At 45.9% G+C, this 25564-nt stretch overlaps 1 protein-coding gene across 4 annotated transcripts in view; it reads right to left on the bottom strand.

The window, feature by feature from the left end:
- Positions 1-25564, bottom strand: part of OSBP2 (oxysterol binding protein 2) — a 344220-nt gene that overhangs the window by 199712 nt on the left and 118944 nt on the right. The window contains exon 1 of one of the 4 annotated variants that reach the window (XM_089677510.1): positions 9709-9945. The exons of the other annotated variants lie outside the window; for them this stretch is intronic. Within the exon in view, the coding sequence (XP_089533636.1) occupies positions 9709-9787 (79 nt within the window). The 5' untranslated portion in view covers positions 9788-9945. Of the gene's footprint in view, positions 1-9708; positions 9946-25564 lie in introns of those variants that run through there. 4 annotated transcript variants of the gene reach the window in all.

Genomic DNA, 25564 nt, shown 5'->3' with positions numbered 1-25564 from the left:
TACTGTTTTTTTGTCCCATTGCAATGTCCTTTGTGACCACCTCAACCTATCATTTGCCCTTCACTTGCTTTTGTTTGGATCGAGGATTGCAGGCTAGTTGCGGTCATATACATTGCTCTGTGCACCCTACAAATCCCATAGTCGATAGTCCCTAGTCCATCTCAGCAGTGAGCAAGAGAGTTGGTTCCTACATACAATGGAACCATGGAGAATGAACGTAGCCTCCTTCTAAGGCTACATGTACACTGGAAATGCCATAGACGTTAACTCTACTGGGAGCAGAAAACCGCTAAAAGTGGCAAAATTGTGTTACCGCAGCTAGTGCTTAGGCGCATTTACATACGCTTAGCAATTTGTTAGCCAAAACATTCCTCTCCTGAAGATGTTTAACTGCCTCTAAACTCTGCTGCTGCTAAGTGATGCTAAAAGTCTATGTTTGTATGGACAGAGAGAAAACAGGTGACGCACACACCTAGTGCATTATCCAAGGTTTATTGTAGGAGTGAAAGAATAATAAAAACATACTCACAGACGAAGCATGTATCTAAAAAGCATAGAAAAATAACAATGGCCACAACAGCAGGCAAGGTGTTGTTACGGATCCGCCAGGTGGCACCTCTGGCAGCCCACTAGGCGGAATCACCCGGAGCGTGGGGTCTAAGTCCCGGTCTGCGTTTTCACCAGGGCCCCTGATGGTGGGGATGGACTTGGAGCAGAACCGGGACCAGGTCACGACCTCCGAGCAATACCACCCGTGGCAGAGGGAGCCTCCGTGGATAGAAGTAGGACAGAGTAGAGTCAGATGTGAGGAGGCCGGCAGGACCTGGCAGGATAAACCGGCGGTTGTCACCGTGGAAAATGGCGTGGTACCGAGACAGTAGGCAGAGAGTGGTCAGGTCGCACGCTGGGTCAGTTACCGGGGTCAGTCCGCAGAATGGTCAAACAAGCCGGGGGTCGGGACAAGAGAAGGCAGCGTAGTCAGGGACAATCCGGGTCAATCACAGGGGAAGGCAGCGTAGTCAGATAATCCGGGTCAGGGCAGGAGCAGGCAGAACGTCAAACAATCCGGGTCACAATCACAGGAAACACAGGTATCAGATCAGACCTCGAGGCGATTTATGACAGTGCAGGGCATCTTTAAATATCGCGCCCTGCACTGCCATTGGCCGCCCAGGACGCGCCCCCGGGCTGTCATTGGTCGCCCGAGGCGCGCCCGCGGCTCCTACTGCGCATGCGCGGCCTCCTGTCAGCCGCGGCCCGCCGGGATCTGGTGCCTGTGTCCCGGCGTGAGCCGCCGCTATTGCACATGCGCCGGGGACGGAGCCGCGGCGGACCCTGACATTGCCCCCCCCCTACGGGCACCCTCCGGGAGCCCCACTGATTTCTCCACCGCGGGTGGCCACGAAAGAACTCCCGGATGAGCCTGGGAGCGTGAACATTCTGGATGGGTTCCCAAGAGTTTTCCTCAGGACCATAACCCTTCCATTTTATCAAAAACTGCATCTGGCCTCCCCTCCTACGGCAACCGAGAATCGTTTCTACCTCGTACTCTTCTTGTTCACCTATGGTGACTGCCTCAGGAGGCCTGGATTCCCGATCCGGGAAAGGGTCCGATGCGGCCGGTTTCAGAAGAGACACATAAAACACCGGGTGAATCCTGAAAGACTCCGGCAGTTCGAGTTCGTAAGCTACCTCGTTGATGACTCGCTTGACTTGGAACGGGCCAACAAATTTCGGACCCAATTTCCTTGATGGACACTGCATCTTCAAGTTGGCAGTGGCCAGCCAAACCCGGTCTCCAGGTTGAAGCGCCAGTTCCCCCCTTCTCCTCCTGTCAAATGCCTTCTTGCTGTCCTCCTGGGCTTTCGTGATGGCCTCCTGAACTGTTTTGTTATTGGTCGAAAGGAAATTTAGGACGTCTTGAGATGCTGGTACTGAGCTCTCTGGCATGAGATCGGGAAGAAATGTTGGATGGTAACCGTAATTGGTGAAGAACGGGGATTGCCCCGTAGCGGAGTGGTTGGAGTTGTTGTAGGCAAACTCCGCTGACGGCAACAGCGTCAACCAGTCGTCCTGTAGGTAGGACGTGTAGCATCGGAGGTATTGCTCTAATACTTGGTTGGTCCTCTCTGTTTGCCCATTGGTCTGGGGATGGTAAGCGGACGAGAGTGACAACTTGATTCCCAATGCTTCGCACAAGGCCTTCCAGAACCTTGAAGTGAACTGGGCTCCCCGATCTGATACTATATCCTCGGGAACTCCATGTAGTCTAACTATTTCCTTGATAAATATTCGTGCAGTTTCCGGCGCGGATGGTGTCTTTTCCAGGGGTACGAAATGGGCCATCTTAGAGAAGCGATCGACAATCACAAATATGGCAGTGTGGCCTTGAGACGGTGGGAGTTCGACAATAAAGTCCATGGCTATCATTTGCCAGGCCCTCTTTGGAATTGGCAACGGGAGCAACAATCCCCAGGCCTTGCTTCTGGAGGGTTTATTCCTCTGGCAGGTAGGACAAGTCTGAACGTAGCGCTCGCAGTCCTTGACCATGTTCGGCCACCAGAATGAGCGCTGCAGAAGTTCCAGGGTCTTCGTAACTCCGAAATGGCCCGCCATTGGATGGTCGTGGCAATGGCCCAGGACCATGGTTCGGACTCCTTCGGGTACTACGATCCGACCCTCCTTCCACAATAACCCTTCACGGTTCAGGAGAGGTGTCCCAGGCGGTGCTGGTAGTCCCACGGAAGCGTCAAGAAGTTTGGAGCCGAGTTCCGTCTGTAGGACGAGGAAATTTCCAGATGGTAGGATCGTGTCAGGTCTTGGTGTATCGTCGGGGTCCTCAAACATGCGGGACAGCGCGTCCGGCTTAGTGTTCTTAGAGCCAGGTCGATAAGTTATGTGGAAGGTAAACCGGGAAAAGAAAAGAGCCCATCTCGCCTGGCGTGGCTTCAGTCGTCTGGCTGTCCTCAAATACTCCAGGTTTTTGTGATCGGTATATATCAGGATGGGGTGTGTAGCTCCTTCCAGCAAGTACCGCCATTCTTCCAGGGCGGTCTTTATGGCCAGGAGCTCCCGATCTCCGATGTCGTAGTTTCGCTCGGCAGGTGTCAATTTCCTGGAGAAGAACGCTACAGGATGTAGCAGCTCCTTGGCGCCGTTCCTTTGAGACAGGACCGCTCCTACCGCGTTTTCTGAGGCGTCCACTTCCAACACGTATGGGAGAGAAGAATCGGGATGACTGAGTATCGGAGCAGAGGTAAAAAGTGTCTTGAGAACTTCAAAAGCAGTTTGTGCTTCGGTAGACCACTTAAAGCGGATCCCCTGTTTAGTCAGTTGCGTGATTGGGGAGACCAGTCCGGAGAAGTTCTTGATAAATTTTCGATAAAAGTTTGCAAAACCGATAAAACGCTGCACGCCCTTCTTATCGGTGGGTATCGGCCAATCCAGGATTGCCGAGACTTTCCGGGGGTCCATCGCGACCCCCGCGGGGGAGAGAACCAATCCCAGGAATGTGATCTTATGCTGTTCAAAACAGCATTTGTCTGCTTTGGCGTATAGCCTGTGTTGGCGCAAACGTTCCAACACCCGCATCACGTGATTTCGATGAGCCTCCAGAGAGGGCGAGAAGATTAAGATGTCGTCCAAATAGACAACCATGAAGATATCAAGGAAATCACGAAACACGTCGTTTATAAAATGTTGGAAGGTGGCCGGAGCGTTACAGAGCCCGAACGGCATGACCAGGTATTCAAAATGTCCGTATCGCGTACGGAAGGCCGTCTTCCATTCATCACCTTCCCTGATACGAACTAGATTGTAGGCCCCCCCGTAAGTCTAGCTTAGTAAAAACCATTGCGGACCTTAACCTCTGGAGGAGCTCGGGAACCAGAGGTAACGGGTAGCGGTTTTTCACCGTGATCCTATTCAGGTCGCGGTAGTCTATACAGGGCCGCAGTGTCTTGTCCTTCTTCTCTACAAAGAATAGCCCGGCCCCGGCTGGGGACGTGGAAGGGCGAATAAACCCCTTCTGAAGGTTTTCGTCTATGTATTCCCTCAAAACTCCTGACTCGAGCTCTGATAAAGGGAAAATACGGCCGAACGAAATTTCAGATCCGGGCAGGAGGTCTATGGGACAGTCGTAAGATCGGTGTGGGGGAAGTGTGTCTGCCCCTTGCTTACTAAACACGTCCAGAAAGTCGTGGTAGGCCGGGGGAATAACCTGGGACAGATCTGTATCCCCATCCATGCATAGGAGTAATTGGGGGACCACGGGCCCTGAGACGTGGCAACTTTTCAGACAATATGTGGACCGAAACTGCACGGTTCCCTTCTCCCAGTCAATCTGGGGGTTATGGGCTCGCAGCCAAGGAAGCCCCAGAATGACCGGGAAAAGGGGGGACGCGATGGCGTCCAGACGGAGGAATTCCTGGTGATGATCAGCCATTGAGGCGAAAATAGGGAGTGTCTCCTGATTCACCACTCCCGATTTTAAGCTAGACCCATCCGCCAGGAAGATGTTCAGCCCCCTTTCCTTGGTCTGGAGTGGGATACCTTGCTGGTGAGCAAACGTGAGATCAATAAAGCAGCTACATGCCCCCGAATCTATGATAGCTGTCACCGTCAAGGTTCTTCCTGGGAGCTGTAAAGACACCGGTATGGCCAGATAACTTGACTGATCCCCCCTTTCCGCAGATAACGGAAAAAAACTAGAAGTGGACTTACATTTTTTCGTAGGACAGGAGCGCACCCGGTGGCCAGCTTCTCCGCAGTACAGACAGAGGTTCTGTGATAGTCTCCTCTGACGTTCTTCGGCCGATAATGTGGACCGAGCCAGTCCCAGTTGCATGGGTTCGGAGGTGTCCTCAGGTTCCGAACTCCGGGTAGTGCTTCCTGTGGGCGGGAATAATCCCCTTGATGGTACCCAAGCCGCCCTTTGACCCTGGTTGCTTCGTTCAAGCCGGCGTTCTCTCAGTCTGCGGTCAATTTGTATGGCCAGCTCGATTAGCTTCTCTAGGGAGTCAGGTAGGCCTACCTGTGCTAACTCGTCTTTGAGTGACTCAGATAGCCCGATGCGAAATTGGTGACATAATGCCGCATTGTTCCATCGGGTGTCCCCCATCCAGCGTCTGAATTCAGACGCGTACTCCTCGGCTGCCCGGCGACCCTGCCGCAGAGAGTACAAGGTGGACTCTGCGGAAGCAGCTCGCTGAGGGTCGTCATATAGTATGGCCATGGCTCTAAAAAATTCAGTCACGGAATCAAGATGGGGGTCGTGATTCTCCATCAGGCGATGAGCCCAATCCTGGGGCTCATCCTGAAGGAGAGAGACTATAAACCCCACCTTGACGGTCTCGGTGGTGAACGTGCGGGGCTGCAGGTCGAAGAACAGGATGCATGCATTCCGGAAAGCCCTGAAGCGGCTTCGGTCTCCACGGAAGCGTTCTGGTAAGGGAACGCGGGGTTCAGGAGTAGGGGGTGCGGCCCCTGCTCCGGGAGCTGGGGTAGCAGGTGATTCCCCAGGAGAAGCTGCGGGACTCGAGCTCTGTGCCGGGGACGTAAGGGTGACTAACGTCTCCATGCGGTCCTCAAGGTGGGAGCATCGGGTATGAAAAGTCTGGACCGCTTGGGTTAGGGTCGCCATATGCTGGCAGATATCCTCCAGGGAGGCCGGGCCTCTTCCTGACTCTGTCATGGCCGCAAGGTACTGTTACGGATCCGCCAGGTGGCACCTCTGGCAGCCCACTAGGCGGAATCACCCGGAGCGTGGGGTCTAAGTCCCGGTCTGCGTTTTCACCAGGGCCCCTGATGGTGGGGATGGACTTGGAGCAGAACCGGGACCAGGTCACGACCTCCGAGCAATACCACCCGTGGCAGAGGGAGCCTCCGTGGATAGAAGTAGGACAGAGTAGAGTCAGATGTGAGGAGGCCGGCAGGACCTGGCAGGATAAACCGGCGGTTGTCACCGTGGAAAATGGCGTGGTACCGAGACAGTAGGCAGAGAGTGGTCAGGTCGCACGCTGGGTCAGTTACCGGGGTCAGTCCGCAGAATGGTCAAACAAGCCGGGGGTCGGGACAGGAGAAGGCAGCGTAGTCAGGGACAATCCGGGTCAATCACAGGGGAAGGCAGCGTAGTCAGATAATCCGGGTCAGGGCAGGAGCAGGCAGAACGTCAAACAATCCGGGTCACAATCACAGGAAACACAGGTATCAGATCAGACCTTGCGGCGATTTATGACAGTGCAGGGCATCTTTAAATATCGCGCCCTGCACTGCCATTGGCCGCCCAGGACGCGCCCCCGGGCTGTCATTGGTCGCCCGAGGCGCGCCCGCGGCTCCTACTGCGCATGCGCGGCCTCCTGTCAGCCGCGGCCCGCCGGGATCTGGTGCCTGTGTCCCGGCGTGAGCCGCCGCTATTGCGCATGCGCCGGGGACGGAGCCGCGGCGGACCCTGACAGGTGTTCTCACTGTCAGTGCGGTCAAATGGCTGACGCGTTTCGGGGACGAATCCCTTTCCTCAGAGCTGATGACCAGCCTCTGATGCTGATGTATGATGAATGGAAAGTAAGAGCCTTGCTGTTGATCAACACCTTGCCTGCCGTTGTGGCCATTGTCATTTTTCTATGCTTTTTAGATACATGCTTCGTCTGCGAGTATGTTTTTATTATTCTTTCACTCCTACAATAAACCTTGGATAATGCACTAGGTGTGTGCGCCACCTGTTTTCTCTCTATCCAGTGGCTGATTTCCCCGTCTGAGGAGGGCTGCAGCCCTGAAGCATTTCCTTTGGTTGTCGCTGTCCTGGTACCCTTGGCTTCCATTTTGGCTGTGCATATCCTGAGGCGCTGGAGAGTACATATGATATCCGGTTCGTATATTTGTATGGACACCTAAGCTTTTATTGAGTTGAGTTCAGGGGGTTTGGCAACCCCCCCACCCCAAAAAAACCCCAAAGCTCCCGAAGAGAAAGTTGGATCACAGCGGCAAAAAAAAAAGAAAAAGGAATTTGGAGATTTGGAGGAGGCTGAGTGCATCCAGACAACTAGCATGTTCATAAGGACTTTTTAAAGTTAAGAATACACACTTGATATATACTATAAATACTTTTTTTAAACTAGAGTTTAGTGTCACTTTAAAGTAAACCTGAAACTAATATGTTTCATTATGAACATGATAGTTGCCTGGATGTGGCTTTGTATTTTTTGGGGCATAGATCTAAAACAAATATTCAGATCGGGAGATAGGACTTAAAGTGGAACTACACTGCACCTGAGTCCCACAAACTAAAATGTTATTTAATTCATTTTCAATATTCAAAGCAAACTCCCCCATCCATTAATGTCTCCATGCTTTATTTTGCTAAGAAATCACTTTGAACATTGTTAATGTATGCCTTTTTTCTTTTTTCCTTTCTTGCCTGTGTTGAGAGCTTCTTTTGCCATTACCATCAAGGGTTTATGGCTGCATTGTTACCCATTTGCATGTTAACTTTCAATAAAGACACTGAAACAGAAATCATTTTGAAAAACACCCCCTAGCATTTCTGACCATGGTCATGTTGAGTAAGGGCAGATGATTCATGAAGCATTTACCTCCTGGAAACCATCTGCCCTTAGCTCTGGCATGCAGACAGGAGGGTGTGCTTAGCTGAGTAAGGGCTCGTTCACACTTGACTTTATTTCTAACTCTTGCCAAATGCCCCTATAGCATTTGACACGCATTAGACAGGAGTTTGTGAAGAGTTTTTAACGCTCCTCAAATGCTCCCAAAACGCCCTATGGGCGGTTTTGAGGTGGTTGATAGGCATTTGCCAAGAGTTAAAACCACACAACAAACTCCTTGAATTAAGTTTAAATGGTATTAACGCTCCGCAAACGCCTCGCAGCACTGCTGCCATGTGCAGAATTTTCAGAGGCGTTTGAGAAGCATTAAAAATGCTTCCCTGATGCCTGCTGACAAAGCTAGTGTGAACGTAGCCTAAACCATTCCTCCCCTCTTGAAGACTCCTGGGATGTATGACATCATTTGCCTAGGCACAGAAATCAGGAAGTAACTGAAAAATGTTTAAAAAAAGTGAATGTGATATACTTTCCTATTTAATATTGCTAGCAGCAGCAGTGGCATCCCTAGGGGGGTGCAAGAGGTGCGGGCCGCACCAGGTGACACCATCACAAGGGGTGCAGGAGCAGGATGCCAGCAGAGCTTCTGGGCTCTGTGAAGGTCCTGGCCAGTTATTGGGGTGATCCCGGATTCCCGGTACAGTGACAGCTGCCCCTAGAGTAGTGGTAAATTGAGTATCTTGTGAAGATATGTATCCCCTGAAGTAACTGCGTATGTGCCGCTTTCAGGCTGAAGAAGCCAATCGCCAATCTCCGACTCCAGTTGCAAGATCAGTTAATCCCGTATAGGTTGAACGAGTTAACTGAAGTTGCAACCCATAGTGATCTGCGGGATCAGCTTCAGTGGTTTGCAGCCTGTAAGGGGTTAACTCTGGCAGCTCTGTGCTAAAGTCGGAGATCTGCTTCTTTGGCCTGAAACCGGCACATGCGTAATTGCTTCAGGGGGTACATATCTTCACGGGATACTCATTTTACCACTACAGCAGCACCGCTCCTTCCACTTTGGAGGGGTGACACCACGTGTTACCGCAGCGGGTGACACCAACCCTAGGGATGCGTCTGAGCAGCATAAGGATTAAAAATAGTCAATACTGATTGAGAGAGTGAGGTTCCGCTTTAACTTTGATATTTTAATCTGTATGCAGATACTGAAGTTGGAGCCAGCCAGGCAACCAGAGGTGAACAATAGCAGCCTCCATCTTTAGGCTCAAGGGAGGTGTGGGGCCTGACGGACGTTTCACCTGATGTGACCCTGCTTTGAATCCTCACATTGTCTACCAAACACCCAGTTTATATCTTCTTGTGGCTGGTGTAATTTAGGGCACTTAGAAACCTGGGATATCCCAATGTGACTTTCTTTTCCTCGTGATGATCTTCTGTATATCGGTCACAAAGTATTGTGAGCTATAAATACCACAAGATGCAGTACTAGACACATACAGTATACGGCAGGTTATTAAGAAAAGAAAGGACACGGCATATGTTCACCGATCACCAAAGCTCTTACTTCCTAATCACATCTCACACTAATCAATCAAGCTCAAGGTGACCCTGTATTTCTTTATAAGCGTATCAAAATCCATACTGCACAACGAAGTTACTGATAGAAGCACAGGGAAATCTCATAAGCATCCCATACTTGTGCTGAGCGTGGAACTTAAAGAATTCTTTGCATTATGGCGAAAAAGAAAAGGGATGCAAGTTAACACAATGACGTCAAGATGTTGAATGAATCATTCAGCTCAGTATGGTACTAATTCCCCCTCTCAGTGTGCAGACCTGTCTCCACCTGTCTCTACAGTATGAAGTGCAGAGATGGTGAACAGCTTCTCACTTCGCCTACGGATTACATCGCACCACATGACAGGTCAGAGGCAGGGGAAGCAGCCTTGCTGCATTGTCACATCTGCCAGGGAGTCAGGAGAAAAGAAAAGCACAAATTCAAGCATACTCTTCGGATCTCCTCCGGATGCTGCAAGGCATGCCTGGGCTGTAGTTAATCATGCAATAACAATACCCGCAGGAGAATGCTTTCTATCCCTGAAGCGTAGGAAAGCAGAGGAAGTGCCGGGAAGCCGGGGAGGCCACTAACCCTTCTTATACTTATTCAGACAGCCGGTGTTGCAGAAGGAACGAGCGGATGGTGATTCCCAGCAGCCCCTGCCCTTCATTCCCACAGGAAGCGCTCCGGCTGCAGTAAATGCTTCACGTCAACATTAGGATAGAGCAATGAGGGAAAAAATAATAGAAGAGAATGGAGAGAAATGAATCTGTGAACACAGCTGTCTTAGTGCTTCAGTTCTTAGGTGCATCACTGCACTGCGAGCTCCTGTACCACTGTGGGGACTCCTGCCACATGCTCTCATCATTGCAGCACAGCCATAGAAGTTAAAGGGAATCACCCAAGCCTGTTACCAGAATGCATCGGGGCTCCCTTCAGCGCTTATAGAATCACTTAACTCCTTCACATCTTAGAGAGGAGAAATGGAAACAAATGCATACATCTTCACGAAGGGAAAAAATGTGCTATTATATAAATAGCTAGTCAAATAACAGTATATACACCCAAAATAATATATATAGATAGATATCACATAGCATTTATATATATATATATATATATATATATATATATACTGTATATATATGTACACTATATTGCCAAAGGTATTGGGACACCCCTCCAAATCATTGGATTCAGGTGTTGCAATCACCTCCATGGACACAGGTGTATAAAATCAAGCACCTAGGCATGCAGGCTGCTTCTACAAACATTTGTGAAAGAATGGGTCGCTCTCAGGAGCTCAGTGAATTTAACCGTAGTACCATGATAGGTTTACCCCTGTGCAATAAGTCCATCAGTGAAATTTTCCTTGCTACTAAATATTCCACGCTCAACTGTTAGTGGTATTATAACAAAGTGGAAGCAATTGGGAACAACAGCAACTTAGCAACAAAATGACAGAGCGGGATGAGTGCATGCTGAAGCACACAGTGCGCAGCAGTCGCCAACAGTCTAAAGAACTTCAAACTTCATGTGGTGTTCAGATTAGTTCAACAGTGTGTAGAGAGTTTCATGGAATGGGTTTCCATGGCCGAGCAGCTGCATCCAAGCCTTACATCAACGCAAAGTGTTGGATGCAGTGGTATAAAGCACACCACCACTAGACTCTAGAACAGTGGAGATGTGTTCTCTGGAGTGACGAATCATGCTTCTGTGTTTGGCAATCTGATGGGCACATCTGGGTTTGGTGGTTGCCAGTAGAACGGTATTTGCCTGACTGCATTGCGCCAAGTGTAAATTTTGGTGGAGGGGGCATTATGGTGTGGGATTGGTTTTCAGGGGTTGGGCTTGGCCCCTTAGTTCCAGTGAAGGGAACTCTTAAGGAGTCAGCATATCAAGACATTTTGGACAATTTCATGCTCCCAAGTTTGTGGGAACAGTTTGGGGATGGCCCCTATCTGTTCCAACATGACTGCACAAAGCAAGGTCCATAAAGACATGGATGAGCGAGTTTGGGAAAGAGTAACTTGACTGGCCTGCACCCAGGGGCGGACTGACAACTCATGGGGCCCCCGGGCAATAGGGTATCATGGGGCCCCTATGTCCTTGCCCAAACTCAAAAAAGCCTATGAAAAAGGTACCAGGGGCATCTCATGGGGCCCCCTACTGACCCCGGGCCCTCGGGCAGTGCCCAATTTTCCAAATGGTCAGTCCGCCCCTGCCTGCACCTTAACCCAATAGAACACCTTTGCGATGAATTAGATTGGAGACTGCGCGATAGACCTTCTCGTTTAACATCAGTGCCTGACCTCACAAATGTGCTTCTGCAAGAATGGTCAAACATTCCCATAGACACACTCCTAAACCTTGTGGACGGCCTTTCCAGAAGAGTTGAAGCTGTTATAGCTGCTGAACACTACGAACTAAGACTGCAATGCCATTAAAGATCACGTGCGTGTTAAGGCAGATGTGCCAATACTTTTGGCAATATAGTGCGTATATATATATATATATATATATATATATATATATACAGTCATGGCCGAAATTGTTGGCACCCTTGATATTTCTCCAGGAAATCATGTATTTCTCACGAAACGTATTGCATTAACACATGTTTTGCTATACACATGTTTATTCCCTTTGTGTGTATTGGGACAAAACAAAAAAAGGGAGGAAAGAAAGCAAATTCGACATAATGTCACACAAACCTCCAAAAATGGGCTGGACAAAAGTATTGGCACCCTTTCACAACTGCGGATAAATAAGAATGTTACAAGCATGTGATGCTCCTGTAAACTCACCTGGGGCAAGTAACAGGTGTGGGCAATATAGAAATCACACCTGAAAGCAGATAAAAAGGAGAGACGTTCACTTAACCTTTGCATTGTGTGTCTGTCTGTGCCACACTAAGCATGGACAACAGAAAGAGGAGACGAGAACTGTCTGAGGACCTGAGAACCAAAATTGTGGCAAAATATCAACAATCTCAAGGTTACAAGTCCATCTCCAGAGAACTAGATTTGCCTTTGTCCACAGTGCGCAACATTATCAAGAAGTTTGCAACCCATGGCACTGTAGCTAATCTCCCTGGTCGTGGACGGATGAGGAAAATTGATGAAAGATTGCAACGCAGAATAGTCCGGATGGTGGATAAGCAGCCCCAAACATGTTCCAAAGACATTCAAGCTGTCCTGCAGGCTCAGGGAGCATCAGTGTCAGCGCGAACTATCCGTCGACATTTAAATGAAATGAAACGCTATGGCAGGAGACCCAGGAGGACCCCACTGCTGACACAGAGACATAAAAAAGCAAGACTACAGTTTGCCAAAATGTACTTGAGTAAGCCAAAAGCCTTCTGGGAAAACGTCTTGTGGACAGATGAGACCAAGATAGAGCTTTTCGGTAAAGCACATCATTCTACTGTTTACCGAAAACGGAATGAGGCCTACAAAGAACAAAACACAGTACCTACGGTAAAATATGGTGGAGGTTCAATGATGTTTTGGGGTTGTTTTGCTGCCTCTGGCACTGGGTGCCTTGACTGTGTGCAAGGCATCATGAAATCTGAGGATTACCAAAGGATTTTGGGTCGCACTGTAGGGCCCAGTGTCAGAAAGCTGGGTTTGCGTCCAAGATCCTGGGTCTTCCAGCAGGACAATGACCCCAAACATACGTCAAAAAGCACTCAGAAATGGATGGCAAAGAAGCGCTGGAGAGTTCTGAAGTGGCCAGCAATGAGCCCAGATCTAAATCCCATTGAACACCTGTGGAGAGATCTTAAAATTGCTGTTGGGAAAAGGTGTCCTTCCAATAAGAGAGACCTGGAGCTGTTTGCAAAGGAAGAGTGGTCCAAAATTCCGGGTGAGAGGTGTCAGAAGCTTATTGATGGTTATAGGAAGCGACTGATTTCAGTTATGTTTTCCAAAGGGTGTGCAACCAAATATTAAGTTAAGGGTGCCAATACTTTTGTCCAGCCCATTTTTGGGGTTTTGTGTGACATTATGTCATATTTGCTTTTCTGCCTCTGTTTTATATTTGTTCCAATACATACAAAGGGAATAAACATGTGTATAGCAAAACATGTGTTAATGCAATACCTTTTTTGTGTGAAATACTTGATTTTCAGGAAAAATATCAAGGGTGCCAACAATTTCGGCCATGACTGTATATATACACACACATACATACAAACACTGCCATAGAGTTTTAATTTTTATAAAATCACATAGGAGGTTAAAATTCTGCTACTATTTTTGCACTGCCATAGTAAGAGAAGTGATAAATGCAGAAGAGCTGCAGACAGTGGACATAATATACAGTCAGGACCAAAAATATTGGCACCCCTGCATTTCTGTCAGATAATACACCACTTCGCTGAGAAAGTTATTGCAATTACAAATGTTTTGGCATTCCCATGTTTATTTCTTTTGTTTGTATTGGTATGACACATAAAAGTGGAGAAACAAAAAGCCAAATCTGACAAATTCCACGCAAAACCAAAAAAATGAACTGGAAAAAATTATTGGCACCTTATCAAAGTTGTAAGAAATAATTACAGTCCAAGTTTGTGGTGCTCCTGTAATTTGTAATGAACAGATCCTAAAGTTCCTGTGTCCACTGTGCGCAACATTGTCAATAAGTTTACAGCTCATGGATGTGGACGAAAGAGAAAAACTTGATCAGAGATTGTAACGAAGGATTGTTTGAATGGTGGATAAAGAACTGCGATTAATTTCCAGACAAATTCAAGCTGACTGTATATCAATACATTAAAAATGTCAGGGGGGCTGCATTTTATTTTTTAGGTTCCACTCACATTCTGGGTCGTGTTAGGGCATTGCTTTATCATACATAAAGGTCTCATTGGACATTTTTAACACTGCTCTTAAGGGCCTCTGGCTTTCTTTTTTTCTGCCTCTAAATGCCCCTGTATGTTAGCCTATATGTCCATGCACACATAGGCGTTTAGAGGTGGGAACAAGTCAGAACCCCCCCACCACCACTGCCAGTGCATCCAGGAGCAGCAGTGTTCTTGCAAAAAAAAAAAAAAAAGTTTGACTCGCCTAAATGCATCTAAATGTATGTTAATGCTATGTGCGCATAGCGCAGGGGTGGGCAAACTTTTTGACTTGAGGGCCGCAATGGGTTCATATATTGGACCCGGGGGCCGGACCAAGAGTAGATGAATGATGTGTATGTGTCATCCATAGTAAGTATAGTAATATTCCCCCATAGTAAGCATAGTAATTCATCCCCCATATAGTAATTCATCCCCCATATAGTAATTCATCCCCCATAGTAATTCATCCCCCATATAGTAATTCATCCCCCATAGTAATTCATCCCCCATATAGTAATTCATCCCCCACAGTAATTCATCCCCCATATAGTAATTAATCCCCCATATAGTAATTCATCCGCCATATAGTAATTCATCCCCCTACAGTAATTCATTCCCCATATTAATTCATCCCCCCTATATTAATTCATCCCCCCTATAGTAATTCATCCCCCTTATAGTAATTCATCCCCCATATTAAGTCCCCAAGTCCCCCCTGTGTCAATTCACTTACCTTTGCTCCGCACGTTCCTCTCACCGTGTTCCTGCGCCGTTCCGGTGTAGCATGAAAATCTGTCTCCTATGAGGATCTGCCCCCTTCGACGTATCTGCGCATGTGCCAGTTTCAGGCATTAGCAGCCGATCGGCGATCTCCGGCACATGCGCAGATACGTTGAGGGGGACAGATCCTCATAGGAGACAGATTTTCATGCTACACCGGTCTTCAGGGCGGACTGTGAGAGGAGCCTAGCGGGAGCCTAGCTCCGCGGGCCGGATTAAAAGGTCCGCCGGGCCATATACAGCCCGCGGGCCATAGTTTGCCCATTGCTGGCATAGCGTTTGAACGATAACTCATTTCAATGGCCAGAATAAATTATTATTATGACCAGTTAAATTAATTAATGCCCAAGCGCTTGAGTTGAGGAGGCACATTCAGTTTGAATGATTTGTCAGAGCCCAGAAAGATCGGCATGACCCTCTTTTGTAATGCAGCACACCACCACATTACCCATTGCTGTTGGTAATGCATGGCACGCCATTAAAAATGAAGGGCAATACAGCTCACCACGAATAATGTTTTAACATGAATTGTAGTATTGTTTTAAAATGCCAATTGTACCGCGCACTACCATAATGCATCAGTGTAAATCTGCCCTTTTTCATTTCTTCAGTGCACAGATTTTAAAATGGTCAGATTGTTCAGACTATAAACTAAAAACTTGACTCCAGGTTTAACCAAGTCATATGACTGCCACAAAGATATATTTACAGGTAATAAATTACAAGAAAATTAAAATGTGGGCACAGTGAAATGAAATGCCTGATTAGAATGCATCCCAGTACTCTGCTTTAAATGAAAGCCTAAGGCCTCTTTCACACAGCTGGTTATGTGCAGCCAGTGGATTCCAGTGGCAAAAATCAGTGAATTCTCGCGGCTGGAATGACCAGGGCTGTGAATAGCAGCAGCCGCTCAGTCTATTTACACTAGACTAGCCTAGTACACACGATCAGAAAATTGTATGAAAAATACAGCTTTCAAAGCGATAGTATGATAATCTGATTGTTTGTCCGAAATTATTTGAAGGGACAAAAACGAAAAAAATTTTTTGTATGATACCAGATCATAAGATTTTCATTTAATCAATACAGTATTCGTCCAGAAACAAAAAAATCGGAACAGCAAGACCATGCATACTCAGAAAAGAAATACATTACAATGCAATACAGCACATTACATCAATTATGAAGTTTTATTCTGTCATAAGAGAATTTTTGTAACTTTAGTAACCTCTTTATTTTCGATATGAAACTAGCATGCAAAAAAACAAACAAACAATCGACCATTCGTCCGATATTCTCATCATGCGTACTAGGCTTTAAGGGACCGATGTCCAAGCCTGAACACAGCTGAAAGTGTCCAGGCTCTGACATCCATCCATAACCGCAAATAACTGATCTGTGCAAATATTGGCAGCGGATGTCAGCCTGTCATTAGTTTAAATAGGCTGAGCAGCTGCTTCTATTCGCATGCTCTATTCATTCCAGTGCCACAATCTGCTGATGTAACCCTCCTCTTCCCTGCCGCTGCAATCTTTTGGTGCAGGGGGGGTTAATACAACCAAGGAGCTGTGACAGCCAGGAGTGCCTGACTGTGCCGCCCTTTCCACCCACCTCCTCCATTCATGTAAGCAGTACTACAGCTTTTTGTAATGAATCACTATCTATGAATGAGTCATGCTCAGTAGACTGATGATTGTGGATAACTGCTGGAGCTGCTGGATGTCTATGAGAATACGAAGGATCTCATAGATCTCATGTCTACAGGAGGCCCTAGATCCTATAGGCTTGCCGCTGTATGAGCAAAAACAGCCTAAAGGGCGGTTTAGAGAATATACCCAATCACTGTTCATTTCTGTGTCTGCAGACTTATTCTGTTACTTGAGGGAAATCAAATCATATATGTATATGTGACCATCCTCATAGGTTGATGGCTGGCTAAAGAGCAATCACCTCTCAGGCAGGGGCAGACTGACCATTCGAGCACTCGGGCACTGCCCGAGGGCCTGGAGTCAGTAGGGGGCCTCATGAGATGTCCCTGGTATATTTCATTGGTTTTTCATAGGCTTTTTTGGTTGTGGGCGAGGACACAGGGGCCCCATGATCCCCTATTGCCCGGGGGCCCCATGAGTTGTCAGTCCACCCCTGCTCTCAGGCTTTATTTGATGAATCCTGCAGAAGATGGAAAACATTTGTGAAGTATTGTATATAAAAGATCATCTGAAAGGAAGTGCCTTGGCTGAGTTTTGTTGTCTTTTGAACACATCTCATATTGTGCAGAAGCCCTCTCTCCCCACTAATACTTACCATCCCGCGATTCAGCAATGTACACGAGAGCCTCGGCTCTCCAGAGACATTCCCTCCTCATTGGCTGAGACAGCATCAGGCTCCCACTGCTGTCAATCACAGCCAGTAAACCAATGAGGAGAGTGAGGTGGCGGGGCCAAGCCACGGCTCTGTGTGTATGTGGAAACGCAGAGCAGTGGCTCAGTATTGAGCCTGCTTGGGTGCCCCCATAACAAGCTGCTTGCTCTGATGGCACTAGGCAGAATGGAGGGGCTAAGAGCACTGGAGGGGACCCAAAAAGAGGAGGATTGGGGCTGCTCTGTGCAAAGCCACTGCACAGAGCAGGTAAGTATGACATGTTTGTTATTTTTTTTTAAATGCCTTTAATATCACTTCAACTGCTTCCCCTCTGCCCTATAGCAGAATACTGCTACAGAGCAGCAGGGGTGCACAAAATCACACATATATATATATATATATATATATATACGTGATTTTTCAGTTCTGGGTTCCTAACCAAGCCGCCATTTGTGGCCTTGACTGTCAATCACCAGGGTGATCGTTAAGTATTACCGACGGGGGGAGAGAACTGTATGTAAACAATACAGTTCTCTCCGGTCAGCTCCTGCACACTGCTTTGTATGGCTCCGCATAGCAGAACCATACAAAGCATTGAGCTTACAGTGAAGCACACACACAGCACATAATGTGAAACAGCACACAGTTAACCCTTTGATCACCCCAGATGTTAACCCCTTCCTGTCCAGTGCCATTAGTACAGTATCCGTGCTTTTTATTAGCAATGATCACTGTATTAGTGTTACTGGGGATGTCAGTGACGTCAAGTTAGTTCCCCACAGTATCAGAATACCCGCCACAGTCCCGCAGTCCTGCTATAAGTCGCTGACCTCCGCCATTACTAGTAAGAAAAAAAAAATTCCAGTATATACCGCCTATTTGTAAACGCTCTAACTTTCACGTAAACCAATTAATTTACATGTATTGTTTTTTTTTTTAACCAAGAAATGTAGCAGAATACATTTTACCCTAAAATTATGATGAAATTTGATTTTTACTGGACATGTTTAACTTGCCGTCCGTCTTATAAGAGAAATACTGCTACAGGGCGCCACAGAGTGTGCACAATCACGTATATATGTGATTTTGCATTTCCGGGTAGGCGGCGTGTGCGCGCCCTACTCGCGCTGCCATTTGCAGCCACTTCTGTAAATCGCCGGGTCCCTGCTGGTGATTACTCGCTGGCACTCGGTGATTGCCGAGGATCTCTGGTGGGGAGAACTGTTTGTAAACAAAACAGTTCCCCTCCCTGTCAGCTCATGCACACTGCTTTGCATGGCTGTGCACAGCACAGCCATACAAAGCAGTGTGCTTACAGTGAAGCACAAACATACGGCCCTATAGTAAAACACTCCCAGCACACAGTTAACCCTTTGATCCTCCCTCATGTTATCTGCCTGCCTTCCTGCCCAATGCCATTAGTACAGTGTCATTATTTTTTTTAGCACTGATCACTGTATTGGTGTCATTGGGGATGTCAGTGACACCAAGTCAGTTCCCCCCAGTGTCAGAATGCCCGTCGCAGTCCCGCTATAAGTCGCTGATCGCCGGTTATCAGTAGTAGTCGCTGATTACCTAAGCCCTGCACCCTTTGAGAACGTGCTTAGCACGAAACGCGTCAGTGGGGCTACAGCACCTGGACATCCATTCTATGATTGCGGTCAGTATCTTATTTTGATTGATGCTACTTTCCAAATAAAGTGTTTATGCAGTATCACGCTATGTGATGTCCCTTATTGGGCTCTCCATGAGCGCCACCCTTTCACAGCACTGAGTTTTAAGGAGGGACTCTGGAGATGTAATAGTGTCGGATGCACCATTGAACCAGGATTGATGACCGGTGAGAATTAGTGAACGCAGCTTCACCTGGATGGGGAGATCCTAGATGCACCAGGAGAGAGGATACTTCTTTTATGCGTATTTTAAACGCACTTCTGGTGAGTGCGCACTTTACATATTTCCTGCTCACCTTTGGATCATTCACCTTTTAAAGGGGACCTGGCAGAATTGGCACATTGCACCTCATTGCATGTTTTAGGACATTTGATTGAATATCGTATTCATGACGAATATATGTCTTCATGTCCTTAGTTGTTTTAGTCTTTCAATTGATTTTATATTGATGTTTTACTATTAGTGCTGCACCTTTTTTCTATATATTATCTTGGAAGGTCATGTTGGTTACCTTTTTGGTGTTCTAGCGGCTCTCTCTCTCTTTTTTCATATCCGTATTACAGTAAGCGCTCGCTGTACAAATTTGTATCCAACTCCGTTAGTTAAAGTAATGCAGCGCTTTCACACAAAACAATGGCCTGGTCAGGAAGGGGGTTAAATCCTCAGGAGGGCATTTGGCAAAAAGTAAAAAATATTGTTTTGTTTCTCAAAATTGTCAGTCTTTTTTTGTTTATAGCTCCAAAAATAAAAAACACACAGGCAATCAAATACCACCGAAAGAAAGCTTTATTTGAGGGAAAAAAGGATGTAAATTTCATATGGGTGCAGCGTTGCATGACCGCGCAATTATCAGTTAAAACAACCCAGCGCCGTAACGCAAAAAATGACCTGCTGCTGTGATCTGAGATCCTGTTGGCAGGGAAGTCAAAGTGGCGGCCCTCCAGCTGTTGTGAAACCACAAGTCCCATTATGCCTCTGCCTTTGGGAGTCATGCTTGTAACTGTCAATCTTGCAATGCCTCATGGGACTTGTAGTTTGGCAACAGCTGGAGGGCTGCCAGTTTGACCCCCCATGTGTTAGAAGGTGGCTCTGTTCATTCTCTATGGTCCTATTGTATGTAGGAATGTAGCCACCCTCTCTTGCCCACTCCTGAGATGGACTCAGGACTATGGTCTGTGTAGCGTTCATAGACCAGTGCACATGACTACAACTCACATGTACTTCTCGATCATAACCAATGTTAGTGTGGGGGGAATAGGATATATTCAAGAGCTCACAGAAGATGCTAAAAGGAGGCAGAAAAACAAATAAAAACAATTTCACCAAAAAATAGATTTTGGCCATTAATTAGTGGATGTGTATGGATTATTTTTGGAGGATATCATTTATGAACAAACTCACCAAAATTATTATTATTATACAGTATTTATATAGCGTCAAAGGGTATGCTCAGCGCTGTACAATAGCAAGGGGGACAGAACATGAGACAAGACAGTAAGAATACAATACACGAGGGGTTCGAGGGCCCTGCTCTTTCGAGCTTACAATCTAGGAATGCATGCAGTTGCTTCCATTTACAGCATTTGTAAATCGGTTGTCTGCAGAAGCATGAAATTGATGACCAAGTGGCCTGCACAATGTTCTAAAATTACACTCATTTCAGTACACGTCACATTAACCTGGGATGTGCTGCCAGCCGAAATGAGGGCCAACAGGCAGAATTTCACTATTCTTTTACTGAAGCAAGTTCACTCTGCATCGGACCACACATGGCACTAGAATGCCAGCGCATGTCCTGTAAAAGAACAATCGGTTATTAATATGCTGTAGAGATGTACAGACTGATAAAGTTATGCGCAGCCAGGGAACAATTGGGAGAGTAAAATATAGAAAAAGCAGGTCATTCACATAGCAACGCCTCTATGAAATCATCCAATAGGGAAGATAACGACTTCACAAAGCCAGCACATTAATGCAGACAATCAACACCAGCAGATACTGTTAGATAAGTCAGAGAAATCAGCTGATCAATACTGAAATGTCAATGAAGAATAGCTGCAGGACGAACTATAAAAGATCAGATAGCATACTAACCCAGTATGCAAACAACAAAGATAACACAACCATGCAATTATGGCATTATATTCTGTTGCCTTTCTTGGTTGACAAAACTGCAGAGTCTAAAGCTGGCCAAACACTATACAATTTTCTTACAAATTTCTGTCCAATTTCCTTTTAGATTTACCTTCAACTATGTAGTATAAGGGCCTGCCTAATTTGATACAATTGAAAGTGTTGATAGGTTTGACCTCATATTATATGGTTTTTGGTAAAACTAAACCAAAAATCTCCAGAAAATTGTATAATTCTACACTATACAATTTTCTTCCAAATTCCTGTCCAATTTCTGCCCGATTTTCTTTAGATTTACCTTCAACTATGTAGTGCAACAGCCTGCCTAATTGAATACAATTTAAAATGTTGTTTAGGTTTGACTTCATATATGGTTTTTGGTAAATCTAAAGCAAAATTCTTAAGAAAATTGTACAATTTATGGCCAGCATAAGGCTGGCCATACATTATACAATTTTCATGAGAATTTTTCTTTAGATTTTCCAAAAACCATATAATAGGAGGTCAAACCTAAACAACACTATCAATTGTATCCAATTAGGCAGGCCCTTGCACTACATAATTGAAGGTAAATCTAAAGGAAATTGGGCAGAAATTGGACAGAAAATTGTATAGTGTATGGCCAGCCTAAAGCTACCCATGCACAGCATGAATTGCATACAGTTCAGTAGGTAATGGACTGGTGGCATTGTCTGGTTCTACAAAGATTAACTGAAAAATCGAAGAAGACAGGTGGAAAACTGGCAGCCGAACACTGAACACAGCCAATGAGAGGCAATCACTGTTCAGGTACTCAGACAGCTGTGGGTGCTGCAGCTTTCTAAGGCTGACCATGCATTATACAATGTTCTTGAAATTTTTGGTTTAGATTTACCAAAAACCATATAATAGGAGGTCAAACATAAGGCTAGCCATACACTATACAAATTTCTATCCAATTTCTGACCAATTTCCTTTAAATTTACCTTCAACTATATAGTGCAGGGCAATGCCTAATTGGATACAATTGAAAGTGTTGTTTAGGTTTGACCTTATATTATATGATTTATGGTAAATCTAAAGAAAAATTCTCAAGAAAACTGTATAAAGTATGGCCAGCCTAACAACACTTTCAATTGTATCCAGTTAGGCAGGCAGGATTGAAGGTAAATCTAAAGGAAATTGGGCAGAAATTGGATAGAAAATTGTATAGTGTATAACCAGCCTAAATACAATAGCAGGCAGGGGAGAATCCTCCATTCACACAATTTAGCATGAATGAGGGAGAGAAATCTAAATTTGTATGGCTAGCTTAAGGCTGGCCATACACTATACAATTTTCCTGAGATTTCTTTCTTTAGATTTACCAAAAACCATATAATATGAGGTCAAACCTAAATAACAGTTTAAATTGTATCTAATTAGGCAGGCTCTTGCACTACATAGTGGAAGGTCAATCTAATGGAAAATGGTCAGAAATTGGTCAGAAATCTGTAAGAAAATTGTATAGTGTATGGCCAGCCTTAGGCTGGCCATACATTATACAATTATCTTCCAATTTTCTGCCCAATTTCCTTTAGATTTACCTTCAACTGTGTAGTGCAAGGGCCTGCCTAACTGGATACAACTGAAAGTGTTGTTTAGGTTTGTCCTCCTATTATATGGTTTTTGGTAAATCTAAACCAAAAATCTCCAGATAATTGTATAATGTATGGCCAGCCTTAGTCCAGGTTTATTGTGCTGACCCCTTGAGTACTGTTCTTTTTGGGGGCACAATTCTGCAAACTTGCATAATGCGCTACCTGCCACTTTAAAAGGTACACCTGTACAATTGCTTGGTAACACAAATTGCTAATCAGCCAATCACATAGCAGCAACTCAATGCATTTAGGCATCTAGACATGGTGAAGACAGCTTGCTGAATTTAAAACTGAGCATCAGAATGGGGAGGAAAGGGTATTTCAGTGACATGGTTGTTGGTGCCAGACAGGCTGGTCTGAGTATTTCAAAAACTGCTGATCTACTGGGATTTTCATGCACAACCATCTCTAGGGAAATCAACACTCAGACCAGGCAACATTTTTTCAATCTTCTGTTGTCTAATTTTGGTGAGCCTGTGCAAACTGTAGCCTGTTTCCTGTTCTTAGCTTACAGGAGTGGCACCCAGTGTGGGCTTCTGCTGCTGTAGCCAGGGGCGGACTGACCATTTGGAAAATCGGGCACTGCCCGAGGGCCCGGGGTCAGTAGGGGGCCCCATGAGATGCCTCTGGTACCTTTTTCATAGTCTTTTTTGAGTTTGGGCAAGGACACAGGGGCCCCATGATCCCCTATTGCCCGGGGGCCCCATGAGTTGTCAGTCCGCCCCTGGTGACAGTGTTATATAAACAATATAATCCACAGTGCTAGTGATCACTAATGTGTAGTATCAAACATCCAGAAAAGTCCCATATATACCATAATGGCTAGATGTAGACAATGATATTAACAATTATATCCACAGTGTATGTGTTCACTTCTGTATGACATCAAACATAAAAAGAATATGGATATTCCACAATGACTTAATATGGACAAATATATTTTTAATATATTTTAATTGTTAATATCATTGTCTATATATAGCCATTGTGCATGTGACCACGGGTTCAGTCTGTATCAGGTGGTCATTTCAACAAGAGAAGGGGCAGAGCAGAAAGTATCAAACAGCCTTTTTACACAATGCAGAGGATTAACCCCTTAGGTTCCACAGTGAGTATAACAAGCATGCTTTACTGTATATACAGACTGATTTTACTGTCGTGGGTTTAATAACAATTTAATCTGTGCTTGAAGGTGTTATCCTGTGAGTCGCCTGTAACTCAAGCTCTTGACTCTCAGAAACTTGTCTTCTGATTCTGTCGTGCCTTTGGGTCAGGCAGATCTCCTGTCAGAGTTTTCTCCAGTTTCCCAATGCCTTTTGATGGTGTCACCTTGGTTTTCTTTGCAATTAAAGCTCAATAAAAAAACGCTAAGGGCCCGTTCACACTTCAGCATTTTGTACCTTGTAGCTTGAAGCTCAACAAGCAAAAACCTATTGTTTTCAATTGCCCTTGTTCACATCTGAGGGTCCTGGCGCTTGTAGCAAAACACCTGTCACTCAAAAAAGGAACATGAGCTACTTTTCAGGCAGAACTGAGCGTTATTGGAACGCCAGAAAAGCACGACATAAGCTTTTTTCACAAGTTCTTTCAAGCGTTTTGTGGTGTGTTTTCTGCCTAAACAGCAGCTCTCCACCCTTTTTTCAGCAGCACTCCACACCTCTTATTAGAAAGGCGCCTTAAAAAAGGTCTTACAAAAGATGCAAAAATGTACAATTCTGCTTAAAAAATGCTCAAAAACACTTAAAAAGAAAAAAACACTTGAAAAACCGCTTGAAAACGTGACGCTTAGATGTGAATGTTGCCTCAAGGAACGACCTACACCTTTATGGGTTATAATTGTCTGTCTGTCTGTCTTCCTTTGTTAATTGCCTTTTTCTTGCCATTTTAAGAGCATTATACTAGTTCATGCAGTACAAGACAGTCCAAATATTCTTTAAGAGCAGAGGTAGGCAACCTTACCCACTTACCTACAGGGCACTTTCACCCCCTTCCTGCCCAGGACCAATTTTCAGCTTTCAGTGCTGTCGCACTTTGAATGATAATTGCACAGTCATGCAACACTGTACCCATATGAAAATTTTATCATTTTATTTTAGACAGATAGAGCTTTCTTTTGGTGGTATTTAAACAAACCAAAAATAACTGAAAATTTTGAAAAAAAAAATTTTTTTCCTTAGTCTCTGTTATATAATGTCACCTATCAGTGCCCATCAGTGCAGCCCAGGGGCAGACTGACCATTTGGAAACTCAGGCACTGCCCGAGGGCCTGGGGTCAGCAGGGGCATCTCATGGGGCCCCCTACTGACCCCAGGCCCTCAGGCAGTGCCTGAGTTTCCAAATGGTCAGTCTGCCCCTGGGCTGCACTGATAGGTGACATTGATGGGCACTGATGGGCATTGACAAGCATCACTGGTGGGCATTCACAGACATCACTGATGGACACTGAAAGGCAGTACTCATATATGGCACTGACTGGCACTGATTGGCAGCACTCATAGGTGGCACTGACTAGCACTAATAGTTGGCACTGAAAGGCATCTCAGATAGGCACGGATATGTGGCCTTGATGGGCACTGACAGGTGGCATTGATGGACACTGGCAGGTGGCACTGAGGGGGGGCTACACTAATCATCAGGGGACTGATCACACTCAAAATATTTTTTTTTTTTTAGAGAAGCAGCAGTGCCTGCTGCACTTGTAAGTGAGCTTTTTGTTGCATTCGGCAGCAGCACCCTTAGGGCTCATTCACACGAAAAGTTGGGGGTGGTAAAACCTTGTGGTTGCGCCACAATTTTATCACCCCCAATCCCTACCCAGCCAAAGCTGTACACATACCACAGCAGAAATTAAACCGCCTGTTGCTTTTGGTGGGTGCTACCGCTTGCCAATCATGACCCATTCAAGCATATGCAACTGCACTCTGCAAGCCCCCCACAACTGAATGCTTCTGCAGGGTCCAAGGGGTTAAAGCAGGTGGTGAAAATGCAGCACAATGCTGCCTGCTTTAACCCCTTGTTTGCTGTACTGCACAAG

The sequence above is a fragment of the Staurois parvus genome, unplaced genomic scaffold (genome assembly GCF_062004578.1).
Source record: "Staurois parvus isolate SC_StPar_1 unplaced genomic scaffold, SC_StPar_1.0 ptg000014l, whole genome shotgun sequence".
NCBI lineage: Eukaryota > Metazoa > Chordata > Amphibia > Anura > Ranidae > Staurois > Staurois parvus.
The sequence above is the reverse complement of the archived record's forward strand: the minus strand, read 5'-3'. Positions and strand labels throughout refer to the sequence as shown.